The 14,823-nt window shown below is 40.8% G+C and overlaps 1 protein-coding gene across 4 annotated transcripts in view; it reads right to left on the minus strand.

The window, feature by feature from the left end:
• The window catches only part of emc10 (ER membrane protein complex subunit 10), a 103,651-nt gene that overhangs the window by 21,708 nt on the left and 67,120 nt on the right, over positions 1-14,823 (minus strand). For all 4 annotated transcript variants that reach the window (XM_063062539.1, XM_063062537.1, XM_063062538.1 and 1 more), the window contains one exon: positions 13,093-13,186. In XM_063062539.1, the coding sequence (XP_062918609.1) occupies positions 13,093-13,186 (94 nt within the window). The remainder of the gene's footprint in view (positions 1-13,092; positions 13,187-14,823) is intronic.

Below are 14,823 nucleotides of genomic sequence, written 5' to 3' on the forward strand. Positions count from 1 at the left end.
TTATGGCTATCTCTCTTTTCCAATTAGTGAATCATTTCAAAATATTACTTTCCCACTTAAAATTACAGGCACTCAGAGACAAACCCAAGGCATTCTGAGCAAAACCAGAAGTCCATGAGCCAGTCCTCACTGGAGGATCAGAAGTGGAGAGGATTAGCAACTTTAAATTCCTAGGTGTTATTACTTCATAGGATCTGTACCAGACCCAGCATGTAAGCGCAATTACGAAGGAAGCACGGCAGCACCTCTACTTCCTTAAGAGTTTGAAGCGATTTGGCGTGACATGTAAAACTTTGACAAACTTTATAGATGTGTAGTGGAGGTTATAATGAATGGCTGCATCATAGTGTGGTATGAAACACCAATGAGTTTAAATGGATAATCCTACAAAAAGTAGTGGATATGGCCCCATATATGATGGGTAAAGTCCTCCCAACCACTGAGCACATCTGCATGAAACACTGCGGCAAGAAAGCAGCAAACATCATCAGGGACGCCCACCACCCTGGATGTGGTCTCTTCGGGCCGTCGCCATCAGAAGGTACAGAAGCCTCAGGACTCACACCACCAGGTTCAGGAACAGTTATTACCCCTCAACCATCAGGCTCTTGAACCAAAGGGGATAACTTCACTTACCCCATCTTTGAAATGTTCCCACAACTAATGGACTCACTTTTCAAGGACTCTTCATCTTATGTTCTCAATATTTATTGTTTATTTAATTACATTATTTTTTTTTCATTTTGCATTTGCACAGTTTGTTGTCTTCTGCACTCTAGTTGAACGCCCTGGTTGGATGGTCTTTCATCGATTCTGTTATAGTTATTATTCTATAGATTTGTTGAGTATACCCACAAGAAATGAATCTCAGGGCTATACATGGTGACATATTTGTACTTTATTAATAAAATGTACTTTGAACATTGACAATTCCTTCCTCACCACTAATGCTCCTCGATCCTCCCTAGTTCCTCCAGAAGGTTGTTTGTTGCTTCTGAAATTTGGTAATGTACAGGAATAAATTTGGTAGAACCAAGTCGAGTCAAATAAACAAAACAGGGACATAAAAATTAAACAAAACTGACAGGAAGTGTTAGAACATGTTACAGACTGCTGCTAAGAGGTTATCATTTCAATTGCTGCCACTTGAAGCAGTGCAGTGCATTTCAAAGCACTGGGCCATTTGTTGCCATAATACATGGGCTTAGAAAAAGCTGCACAGGGTTATAGACCCAGCCAGCACATTCATGGGCACTAGACTCGCCTCCATTGAGGATATGTTCAAGAAGTGATACCTCAAGAAGGAGGCATCCATCATTAAACGACTCTCGCCTTCTATGACATGCTCTCTTTTTAATGCTTACAGTACTGTGCTAAAGTCTTAGGCACATAAGGTGCCTCAGACTTTTGCACAGTACTGTTTTGTCAAGGTGGAGCAGAGAGCAAGTTTGTATATATGGCAGAAACAAAGACTATTGGGAATGACAAGGGTGGAGTGCCTCTGGAGGGGCATGGGACAGACAGTAGAGAAGGAGTGCCGGGGTGGAGAGTGTCGGGGTGGCGCGGGTACAGACACACCCAGCCCTGAGACACCAGAAAAGGTCTTTTGATTCCAAACAACTGGTTTATTGATCATTACAGAATGTCTCCCAGGTGCTTCCCACTCCCTCCCCTCTCCCTTCCCCTTTTCCCAACCATGATTCCACTCTCCCTGTTCCCTTCCCACTCTCAGTCCTCAATAGAGACCCATATCAGAATCAGGTTTATCATCACTCACATGTCATGAAATGTGTTTCTTTATTGCGGCGGCAGTACAGTGCAATATATAAAATTACTACAGTACTGTGCAAAAGTCTTAGGCATCGTATATACCCAAGACTTTTGCACAGAACTCTGCATCAAGGTGGTGGTTTAGGAGCCTGAAGACACACACAAATCTTTGGGAATAGCTTCTTCCCTTCTGCCATCAGATTTCTGAATGAGTCCTGTACCCATGAACACCACCTCATTTTATGCTCTATTTTTGTACTACTTAAATTTTTAAATATATTTCTTATTGTGACTTATAGTAATATTTTGTATATTGCACTGTACTGCTGCCGCAAAACAGCAAATTTCACAACATATGTCAGTGATAATAAGCCTGATTCTGATATGCTTATATGGTTCTTATATTATTTCTGGAGTTAACTTGGAATCTGTGGATTGATAATACCAATTCTTTGACTGGTCTATCCTAATCCTAATGATTGAAGATTCAGAATTTTGAAGGAATGGGATATCTACAAACACAAAACACAAAAATACAGTCTCTATTTGGGGATCAACTCAAAGATCTCAAAAAATTACATCACACCGGCTTCCATGAGTTGAGAAAGAAAAGTGTCTGTTTCTAAATTACCTACTTGAGGCTCAGTAGAATATATCGTGGTAAAAGATATCTCAATAAAATTTAATTTTAAACAAAAGGCAAATCGAGAAATGAAGTCCAGCCCACGCGCAGGGCTGAAGGCGTTAGTAGTGCCCGAGGAGGGCTCTTGCCAGACAGGGATGAGCCTACAGCAACTTTACCAGTGAAGATGTTGTATTCCACTCACACTTATCGGTATGTAGTAGTAGCGAACTGCCTACAATATTTTACTCCCTGCACTGGGATTGGAGGAGGGAAGTAAAAAATATAGCAAATGTTAAACTCTGCAGGTTCTGCAGATGTTGGAAATCCAGAGCAACACACACAAAATGCTGATGGAACTCAGCAGAACAGGCAGCATCTATGGAAGGGAACAAACAGTCAACGTTTCAGGTCGAAACCATAAGAGTAGGAACCGAATTAGGCCATTTGACCTATCACGTCTACTCCACCATTCTATCATGGCTGATTTACTTTCCCTCTCAACCCCATTCTTCTGCCTTCCCCCTGTAACCTTTGACACCCTTACTATCATAAGACCCTTCATCAGGACAAAATACATCAGATTTAGTAAATGTGATCTTTCTGCAATGCATAATCAAATAACAATAAGTTTTATATTAGCAGTCCAAGAAAAGGAATAACTGTTGACCAGGGTGATCAGGGCAAGGTTCCTAGACACTTTCCTACTGGTTAACAAATTTCAGGCAACACACATCAAAGTTGCTGGTGAACGCAGCAGGCCAGGCAGCATCTCTAGGAAGAGGTACGGTCGACGTTTCAGGCCGAGACCCTTCGTCAGGAGGGCTGAAACATCGACTGTACCTCTTCCTAGAGATGCTGCCTGGCCTGCTGCGTTCACCAGCAACTTTGACGTGTGTTGCTTGAATTTCCAGCATCCGCAGAATTCCTCGTGTTTGCGGTTAACAAATTTCAGCTTCTTCCAACATCTAAGTAAACAAAAAGCTCAGAGGTTTCCGTTAAACTTTGGTTGAAACGTTGAGAGCACCCCCTCAGATATACCTTAGCATTAAAAAGTCTCTACAGAACCAATCTTTTCCCTCAAGGAAAAAAAATGTTTTTCTCCCAGCTCAAAGAGTCTGGACCATTCTCCAAGGAATCAAAGCAAGGTTTCTGGGTCCAAATAGTCCAGAATATCCAGGAAAAGATAACAGTCAGTATTCAGGTGGAAGAAGTCACTTTGACAACCAGGATGGGCTGCCAATCTCAGTCTATGCTGTTTCTTAACACGGACAGAGCAATTAAATAATCTCATCACTCTTGGGTGGGAAGATAGAGCCAGAGTACCCCAGTCCAAACCATTAACATGTCAATCAGCACTGGAACAGCATGCTTGGATGTAGAGCCAATACTCACTTAGCAGGAGCAAATGCACAAATGGGGTATCAGTAACACAGCACGAACAGACACCTTCAGAAGTAAATGGACAAGCAAAAATCATTCTCTCACCATCTAATATTTAATCAGAAAGATGACTGAAGAAAGCCTCCAATACAAAAACTCCAAAAGCCTAGAGATTAAAACTGAGTGTTATAAAAATAAATAAAGCATGACAATATGATCAGAACTACAACAGTCTCAGGAGAAAACGATTCCTAAAACTTAATGAACTTCACCACTGTGGTTTAACACTTAAATCTACTCTTAAGTGTATTACAGCTTGGAACATATTCTCAGCTGCTGTTTGTGCTCCATTTAATCCCACCACCCAGTGAATACATTAGTTTCTGGTGAGCAGGTCAGGTCACTTTCACAGTAGTAGTCAGCAGTTTGAAACAATTCTCAACTCAGAGTACAGCGAAATCAATGAGCTTTCCCTGCTGACAACTCTTTAAGGACATTGTGCCGTGAATTTGTTTATTTGTGTTGAAGGATTGTGTTCATACAACCTCCTTGGAATTCCTCACTATAACATCAGGATTCTGTTTCCCCTCTTGCCAAGTTTGGCAAATAAGTAAAATTTATAAACCATGAAGATCCATGCTGAGTGACAGTCAATACTTAAGGCTACAAATGGGGCATATTACTGACCAGGGTCCCCGCTCCTGGCCAGAACCAAATTATTCCTGTGGGTAAGCATGTACTCATGGAGTACGGAGATTGGAATATCCTGCTGATAATATGAGGCAGAAACTATATAAAGGTATTCCCCTGCTTTAGTGAATGGGAAAGAAAATGGCTGTGATATATGCATGCTTACCCATGCCAGGAATCAGACAACTGTTTGTTAAACACACACCTTTCACCTAGGTATTAAGAAACATTTAAAGAGCCACAATACCGACATTCAATTCAATCCCAACTACCTTTAGGAAAACTTATACAAGCCAATGGAGACCATGTAAGATAACTCATGCAGGTATTTCATCATAATCTACATTGATTCAGACCTCGTCCCATTACTGGCCTCAAAGACAATCTCACTTTGACAGCATTCTCAAAACACTAATTTCCTTTTTACAGTCATAGAGTCATAGAAAAGTACAACACAGAAACAGGCCCTTTGGCCCATCTAGTCTGTGCCAAAATATTTAAACAGCCTACTCTCATTGACCTGCACCCAGACCTTTTCTCATTGTTACCATCAGGTAGGAGATACCCGAAGGCACTCACTCAGTGATTCAGGAACAGCTTCTTCCCCTCTGCCATCCGATTCCTAAATGGACATTGAAGCTTTGGACACTACCTCACTTTTTTAAAATGTACAGTATTTCTGTTTTTGCACATTTTAAAATCTATTCAATATACGTAATTGATTTATTTGTTTATTATGTTTTATTTTATTTATTATTGTTATTATTTTTTTCTCTCTCTGCTAGATTATATATTGCATGGAACTGCTGCCACTAAGTTAACAAATTTCACGTCACATGCCGGTGGTAATAAACCTGATTCTGACCTAAGCCCTCCACACTCCCATCATCCAGGTACCTATCCAAACTTCTCTTAAATGTTGAAATCAAGCTTGCATGCACCACTTGCGCCAGCAGCTCACTCCACATTCCCATGGTCTTCTGACTGAGGGTTCCCCCATCGTGTTCCCCTTAAGCTTTTCACCTTTCACCCTTAACCTATGACCTCTTGTTCTAGTCTCACCCAACCTCAATGGAAAAAGCCTACTTGCATTTCCCTATCTATACCCCTCAATTCTATCAAATCTCCCCTCAATCTTCTGCATTCCAAGGAATAAAGTCCCAATCTATTCAGTCTTTTCTTATAACTCAGGTCCTTCAGTCCCAGCAACATCCTTGAAAATTTTCTCTGCACTCTTTCAAACTTATTTACATCTTTCCTGCAGGTAGGTGACTAAAACTGCACACAATACTCCAAATTAGGCCTAATCATCTTATACAATTTCAACATAACATCCTATCTTCTGTACTCAACACCTTAATTTATGAAGCCCAATGTACCAAAAGCTTTTCTTAACAACCTTATCCACCTGTGCCACCACTTTCAATGAATTATGGACTTGTATTCCCAGATCCCTTTGTTCAACCGCACTCCTCAGTGTCCTACGTTCACTGTGCAAGACCTATTGTGTTGGTCCTACTGAAGTGCAACACCTCACATTTGTCTGATTAAATTCCATCTGCCATTTTTCAGCCTATTTTTCCAGCTGGTGCAGATTCCATTGCAAGCTCTGATAGTCTTCCACACTTCCCACTACACTCCCAATCTTGCTGTCATCTGCAAATTTGCTGAATCAGTTAACCACATTATCATCCAGATCATTGATACAGATGACAAACAACAACGGACCCAGCACCAAACCCTGCAACACTCTATTAATCACAGGCTTCCAGTCAGAGGCAATCATTTACTACCACCCACTGGCTTCTCCCACGAAGACAATGACTAATCCAATTTACTACCTCATCTTGAATGCTGAGCAACTGAACCTTTTTCACCAATCTCCCATGCGGGACCATGTCAAATGCCTTACTGAAGTCCACGTAGACAACATCCACTGCCTTGCCTTCATCAACTTTCCTGGCAAGTTCCATGAAAAACTAAGATTGGTTGGCAATGATCTTCCACACACAAAGCCAAGCTGACTATCCCTAATCAGTCCATGTCTATCCGAACACTCATATACCCAGTCTCTTAGAATACCTTTCAATAACTTTCTCCACTACTTGCGTCAGGCTTCCTGGCCTATAGCTTCTTGGTTTATTCTTAGTGTCTTTTTTAAGCAACAGAACATCATAAGTTATCCTCCAACCCTGTGGTACCTCACCTGTCGCAAAGGATGATTTAAATATCTCTGCTAGGGCCCTTGCAATTTCTGAACTTGCCTCCCACAGGATCCAAGGGAACACCTTGTCAGGCCCTGGGATCTATCCACCCTAATTGTCCTCAAGACAGTAAACACCTCCTCCTTTGTAATCTATATAGGTCCATGACCTTGCTGCTGTTTTGCCTCACTTCTATAGACTCTGTGTCATTCTGCTGAGTAGATACTGATGCAAAGGATGTATTTATGAGCCAACTAAATAACTTAGCACTTCTGCATTTTCCTGGGAGATTTGGCATGGATGAGAGCAGAGCATAGATACAGCCATCACTGGGAGTGTGCGCTGTGTCAATTCCTAATGGCGGAACACAAACCCGTGGTTGGCTCAATTATTCTGTACCGATTAAAGCACCGAACATGAGTAAAACTGTAAAGGACAAGAGCTGAAATTGAACAGGTGTTCAGCGACGTCTGCTGTGCTCGACAAGTCTCTTCTCACTGCTGCCAGCAGGCGGAAGGGGCAGGAGTCTTGGACTTGTACTGGACGGGCTTCACGTGCATCAGCGCTGAATATGCTCCACGGCTGTGGACTCACTTTCAGGGACTTTGCAGATCATGTTCCCTGTGTTTTTGTTTACTGATTTTTTACCATTTGGGTGATTTGATCAAGGCGCTTCAGCGCTGAACTGACTCTGCAGCTGTGGCCTGCACTCATCAGCACAGAGCTGAACTGATTCTGCGACTGTGGCCTGCAGACTTTGGGCTCCTGGTCCGGCTCAACTTGCCTTAGCGCCTCCATGGCTGTGGACTCACTTTCAGGGACTCTGCAGTTAATGTTATTTGTTTACATGCTTGTTATTTTTCCCCCACACATAGGGTGTTTGATGGTCTTGATGTGTGGGTTTTTTTTTCCCTCCTTTTTTCCTCCTGCAAGATGGATCTCAAGGTTGTATACAGCATACATACTTTGATAATAAATGTACTTTGAACTTTGAATGTACTTTAACCAGTTCTGCCCAATTTTCCAGGGCTCACTGTCATAGCTCGGCGATGCTGGTTTGCTGTAGTTCTGGGCAGCTGCTTGCATCTATAGCAATTGCAAGTCACTAATCCACTTCGTAAGAGCAAAACTTTTCTTTTTTACCCTGCACTCTAATTGGCAAATATCTAGCTCCTAACACTATCAGAGCCACAGAACTGTACAGACCCTTCAGCCAACAATGCTGTGCCGATCTTCTAACCTACTCCAAGGTCTATCTAACCTTCCCTCCCATATCACCCTCTATTTTCTTTTCATCTATATGCCTATCTAAGTCTCTTAAAAGTCCCTGTTATACAGTGCCTTGAAAAAGTTTTCAGCCCACAGAACTATTTTCATATTTTACTGAGTCATTTTCAAAATTTTGAAAATTTAGGGGATTTTGAGCTAATGGACAAAATATTGTCCATACCAAATCAAAAGAAAAATTCCAAAACCTGCCAACAATTTACTAAAAATTAAAAACCAAAATTGAGAGGCTCAAAAAGTGTGCACCCTCTTTGTAATTACTATGCTAATTTTCCTTAGGTGCAATATATGGTATTACCTTACCAACTCACCCAATTTTTGATGTAGGAAATTGGAGGATCATCTGTTTTCAATGAATTGATAAGAATAAATACCCCCTCTGCCTGTGAGGTCCAACAGTATGGTAGATTTTCAACAGACCAAATCAAATAAAGACAAAAGAGCATTCCAGACAAGTCAGGGAAATGATAATATATAAGCACAAATCTAGGGAAGATTATAAGACCATCTCAAAGTCACAGAACATACTTCAGAGCTCAGTGCAGTCCTTCCTGAAAAAGTGGAAAAAATATGAAATCACAGCCACACAGGCTGCCCCTCTAAACTTCAGTCACTGAAGAAGAGGCTACTGTGACACCAACAATTACTCTGAGTAAGCTGCAGAAATCAGTGGTTGCAACAGGAAATGAAGTTTATGGCTCCACAATCTCTAAAGCCTTGCACAAAAACAGGTATTCATGAAAGAGTGGCAAGGAAGAAGTCCTGGCTAAAAAAAAAGTATTTCCTTGCCCGTAAAGACTTTGCAGAGCGTCACTTAGAAAATACCGTAAAGATGTGGAAGAAGGTCTTGTGGTCGGATTAAACTAAAGTGGAACTTTTTGGCCTCAACACTAAGCGGTACATGCGGCGTAAATCTAATACTGCGCATTAGCCAGGTAACACCATCTCTACTACAAAGTATGGTAGAGGGAGCATAATGCTATGGGGATGCTTTTAGCAGCAGGGACTGACAACTGGTCAGGACTGATGGAAAGATAACTACTGCTAAATACAGAGAGATCCTAGATAAAAACTTGCCAGCTTCTGCCAGAAAGCTTAAACTGGAGAGAAAGAAGTTCTTTCAGCAGGACAACAACTCAAAGCACACTCCCAGAGCAACCATGGAGTGGCTTCAAATGAAGAAAACTGATGTCCTTGAGTGGCCTAGTCAGAGTCCTGACCTTAACCTGATCAAAGATTGCTGTCCACCGCAGCTCCCCAACCAACCTGGCAAAACTTGAGTAATTTTGCAAGGAGGAATGGACAAATTGTGCTCCATCACGCTGAGCAAAGTTAATAAGACTTATCCAATAAGACTACTGGCTGTAACAGCTGAGAGAGGTAGTTCAGCTATGTACTTAGCAAGGGGGAAATGAATACTTTTGTACCGCTGACATTTCAGTTTTTGTATTTTTAGTTTTCCATACTTTACAACTTTCCCTGGTGTTTGTGCTCTGTGAAAAAAAGGATTTCCCCTTACAGCACCTCCTAAGTAATATGACAATAATGCCCTCGCACTAACCAGATGAGATCACCAATTCCTCAAATCAGAATTAATACAATATATACATTAACATTGTGCCACTGGACTTGATAGAGGACAAATATTAAGCTTATTGAATCTCAGTGTTCAGAAGATCACAAGCTTGGTTAAGAATGTGCCAAACTCATTAGCAATCAATGCACTTGGCACTTTGTACAATTATTACTTGGATCATTGTACAATTAGACGTATGGAACTAAAAAAGTACTAGATGCTGGAAATCTAAAATAAAAAACAGGAAATACTGAAAATGTTTAACAGTCAGGCAGCATCTGTGTAGAGAGAAACAGCATTAATGTTTCATGTTGAAGAGCCTTCAATAGAACTGTCCTTAAGCGTTATTCCAAAACTAGGGATATGTGTTTAGGGTGAGAAAGAAAAAAATTAAAAGGGACCCGAGGAGCAATTTTCCACACAAAGGATGGTGAGAGCCTGGATTAAGCTGCCAGATGGAGTGGTTGAGATGGATACAGAAGTATTACTGTAGAAGCAATTGGATAGGTACATTGAGGAGAGGAGCCTGAGGAATATGGGCCAAACTAAGGAAAATGGGACGCTGGGTAGACAAGTAGATATGGATTACTGGGTCAAAGGGCCTCTCTCCATGTTGTACCACTCTGTGATTCTATTAATCATTCTCATGCTGCCTGATCTTCTGAGAGTTTCCAGCAGGTCCTGCTTTTAGATTTCCATTTGGATAAAGCTGTCCCTTGATTAAGGGCTAACATGCAGTGCTCACAGATCCATGGTTATCTAGTGACAACTGATAACATATGCTGGTGGGTGGAAAGCAGAGGGGATTCAGAATCAGATTCAACAGTGATGCTTCCAGTATGCTTGTTCCCACTCCAATAATCATAATCATCAATTCATAATTTAAAAGATTTTTCAAAGATCAGTTTTATTTGTCACATACAATATATAAAGTGAAATGCATCATCCGTGTCACATCAAATCAGCGACGGTTGTGCTGGGAGCAGCCTGCAACATCATCACATTTCCACCACTAGCATCGTTGGCTCACAACCCTAACATCTTTGGAATGTGGGAGAAAACCCACACAGTCACAGGGAGAATGCCCATGACTCTTTACAGACAGCAGCAGAAACTGAACCCTGATCTTACAGCTGGTACTGTAAAGCATTATGCTAACCGCTACAAAAACCTTGCAAACCTGTTTTCTCCCACCTTCTTCCCCATCAACCTCTCCCACCGTTCAAAATATATTTTTAATTAACAAGGATCATGAAAAATTATACTTGAAGAATGACTACTTGGACAATGCATTAGAGAAATGCTGAAACGCACAGAACCACTCCAGCATTGAAGAATCAGTATCAAAGTGCAACACTTTACAAACAAGAGAAAGTCTGCAGATGCTGGAAATCCAAGCAACACACACAAAATGCTGTAGGAATTGGGTAGGCCAAGCAGGATCTATGGAAAAGAGTACAGTCGATGTTTTGGGCTGAAAGGTCTCGGCCCGAAACATCGACTGTACTCTTTTCCATAGATGCTGCCTGGCCTGCTGAGTTCCTCCATCATTTTATGTGTGGAACATTTTACTGTATGTTTCGAGTTTATTTTATTTTTTTATTTAGGGATATAGCACAGTAACAGACCCTGTATGAACCCACGACACCCAATTATATATGTGACCAATTAACCTACTAACTCATATGCCTTTGGAATGTCAGAAGAAACTGGAGCACCTGGAGGAAACCCAAGCAGTCACAGGGAGAACATACACACTCCTGACAGACAGCAGCAGGAATTGAACCCAGGTCACTGCTGCTCTAATAATATTACGCTAACCACAATGTACATGTGATAAATAAATCTGAATCTGAGTTCTGAAACAAGGCAAATAGAAAATCAAGAATCAAGAATCTACAATTAATATAAAAAAGCAAACCCAGTACTTAAAACTTTAAGTGCTGCTAATAACTCTTCATAATTTCAGATATTATTATCCAAATGGGGTTGTGGTCACTACAACAAGAGCACCAATCCAGGAATAGGTCCAATTGCTAAAAGCAGCTAAGAGAAGGACTCCAGGTGGAGACAGATTTCCATCAAGCTTCTAGTTTCAGCCACCTGAATAAATGCCAACATCCTGAGAGTCAAAAGAGGTTTCCAGCAGTAATGATAGAAGATGGGCCTATCTATCTACATCTGACTATACTACCAAAGAACTTGCTTAGGGTGATTTTCACCACAATCAGCGCTAAGTCCTGAAGAGAGGACTCATTAAGAAAAAAAGCTATTCAGTTTTCAAAATTCTCTCCCACTCATGTTGACTCCATTCAGATTGTTGGACTGGCCTTCCTATTTTTATTCATAATTTACTTTCTTCCTTTTCCAGTTATCTTCAATTTTATCTGCCTATTAGTCTAAATAGTTACACTTTGCTTAGTATCAAAGAATGCAATTAATTATCTTATCCCAAATGACAATAACACCTTAAGAGATGCCTCAGTCATCAGAAGTATTGCAGCAGCCTTCACAAGTTATAGGAATGTATTATTTTTTTTTAAAGTTCCCCCCCCCCTTTCCTTTGCTATTTCCCTCATTTCTCTCATTTTCTAACTGATGTGTGTCAAGTGTCCTTGGTTATAAAGATGAAGATTGGTTTTATTTGTCACATGCACATTGAAACATACAGTGAAATGCATTGTTTGAGTCAACAACCAACACAGTCCAAGGATAGTGCGGGGGGGTGGCCTGCAAGTATCATCACACTTGTAGCACCAACTCACTAACCCTAACCACAGGTCTTCTTTTAGAATGAAGGAGGAAAGCAGAACACTCAGAAGCCCACACAGTCACAGGGAGAACGCACAAACCCCTTACAGACAAGACAGCAGGAATTGAACCCTGATAAGTGATTGCTGGCGCTACAAAGCATTGCGCTAACCACTGTGCTACCATGCTGCTCTTGGTTAGGCAGAGAGAACAGATAGAATGCAACAACCCAACAAAATTATTAGAATATTTATTCCTCATGTGCATTGTACAAGTATTCAACCTTTGTAACTATGTGACCATGAGTAGAACCACAACCAAGACCTTGCAAGTCAACAGCCAAAATCCAAAGCCCCATTAAACCTCAGCAATCAGGAACTTTGTACTATTTATGATACACTATAAAGTTATACAATCAATCATGGGACCAAGAGAAATGTTACCTTTTTTGTTTAAATATGTGATTGTAGTGTGCTTCAATAAAGGACTAATGGTCTATGGGGTATATTTAGGAAGAAAAAAGATACTGGCCTTTATTTCACCACCAGTTCATAGACCAATTGCTTGATCTGTGCATATATGAATGGTATCACACTCTAACTTTGTTAGATAATAGATATCAAGCATGAATATGTGGTTCTGTATAGGATATTAATTTGTAATATCACGCTAGAATTTTGTTAGAGGAAAGGTACAATAATTCTGCAAAATTAATACATTTCATTTCACCACACTCTATATATATATACACACACACACGCACACGCATATACACCAGTTTATCTGTTTTCTCTGAAGGAACAACTTACGTATTTGGCGATGAATGACTTCTGCTCCTGCGGGTTTTTGGCTTTCTGAGCCTGTTCATGCTCCAGCCGCTCAATAAACGCTGCAGTCTCTGGCCTACAACAGAAGATTCAAGATTTAAGACTGCTTATTGTATTTCTTCAGTGCACAAAGAAACATAAGCATACAGGATTAAGAAACAAAATTAAAGCACAATAAATGTAAAAGGAATCCTAGAAAACACAGTGTACAAGTAACTATATATACACACTGTCTGATTGAATGTACATAGGATGACACTAGGTGATTTGTATGACGTGGAGGAGAGGGGTGTAATGGGGTGGGATAATGGGTAGAGACGTTGCTCAGCTTGGGGAAAGTAACTGTTTTTGAGTCCTGGTGTGGACGCTGTTTAGCCTCTTCCAAGCTTGGCAGTAAAACAATCTGATCCATTCTAATATGGCACAGTAGCGTAGTGGGTAGTGTGACACTTTATGCCAACTGTAAGACTGGGGTTCAGTTCCCATTGCTGTCTGTAAGGAGTTTGTATGTTCTCTCTGCCCTTGTGTGGGTCTTCTCCAGGTGCTCTGGTTTGGTCCCAGATTCCAAAGAAGTATGGTTAAGGATTAGTGAGTTGTGGGCATGCCATGTTGGCACTGGAAGCGAGAGGGTACTTGCAGGTAGCCCCCAGCTCATCCTCACTGATTTGATTTCACTGCATGTTTTGAACATACATGTGACAAACAAAACTAACCTGAAATCTTTAATAATTTAAAGACTATGAACGATGATCAATTGAAAATGTGGCTAACAAAAGAACATTGTCATGGTGTCAAAAGATCAGGCAGGTAGGCAGAGGGGTGGCTCTGTTGGTTAAAAAAAGAAATTAAATCCTTAGAAGAGGTGAAGGAGGATTGAAAGATATAGAATTCTTGTGGGCAGAGTTAAGAAACTGCCAGGGTAAAAAGACACCGATGGAATAATATTCAGGCCTCCAAACAGTAGCCAGGATGTGAGGTACAAATTAAAACAGGAGATGGAAAAGGTATGTGAAAAGGGCAACAGTCATGAGGGATTTTAATATACACTAGATTGGGAAAATCAGGTTGGTGCTTGATCGCAGGGGAAGGAATGTATAGAATGCCTATGAAATGGCTTATTAGAGCAGCGTGTGGTTGAGCCCAGTAGGGAAACGGCAATTCTGGATTGGGTGCCATGTACAGAAACACATTTTATTTGGGAACTTAAGATAAAGGAACCTTTAGGAGACAGTGATCATAATATGATAGCATTTACCCTGTAGATTGAAAAGGAGAAGTTTAAGTCAGATGTATCAGTATTACAGTGGAGTAAAGGGAATTACAGAAGTATGAGAGAGGAGCTGGTCAAAGTTGATGGGAAGGGAACACTGGCAGGGATGATGGCAGAGCAGCAATGGCTGGAGTTTCTGGGAGCAATTCGGAAGGCACAGGATAGATACAGCCCAAAAATGAAGAAGTATTCAAAAGGGAGGATGAGACAACCGTGGTTGACAAGGGAAGTCAGATAAGACAGCATAAAAGCAAAAGAGAGGACATATAATTTACAAAAATTAGTGGGAAGTTAGAAGATTGGAAAGCTCTAAAGAACCAACAGAAGGCAACTAAATAAGCCATGAGGGGGAAAGATGAAATACGAAGGTAAGCTAGCCAATAATACAAAAGAGGATACAAGAAGTTTTTTCAGATATACTATATAAAGTATAAGAGAGGTGC

This window comes from Mobula hypostoma, chromosome 11 (genome assembly GCF_963921235.1).
Source record: "Mobula hypostoma chromosome 11, sMobHyp1.1, whole genome shotgun sequence".
NCBI lineage: Eukaryota > Metazoa > Chordata > Chondrichthyes > Myliobatiformes > Myliobatidae > Mobula > Mobula hypostoma.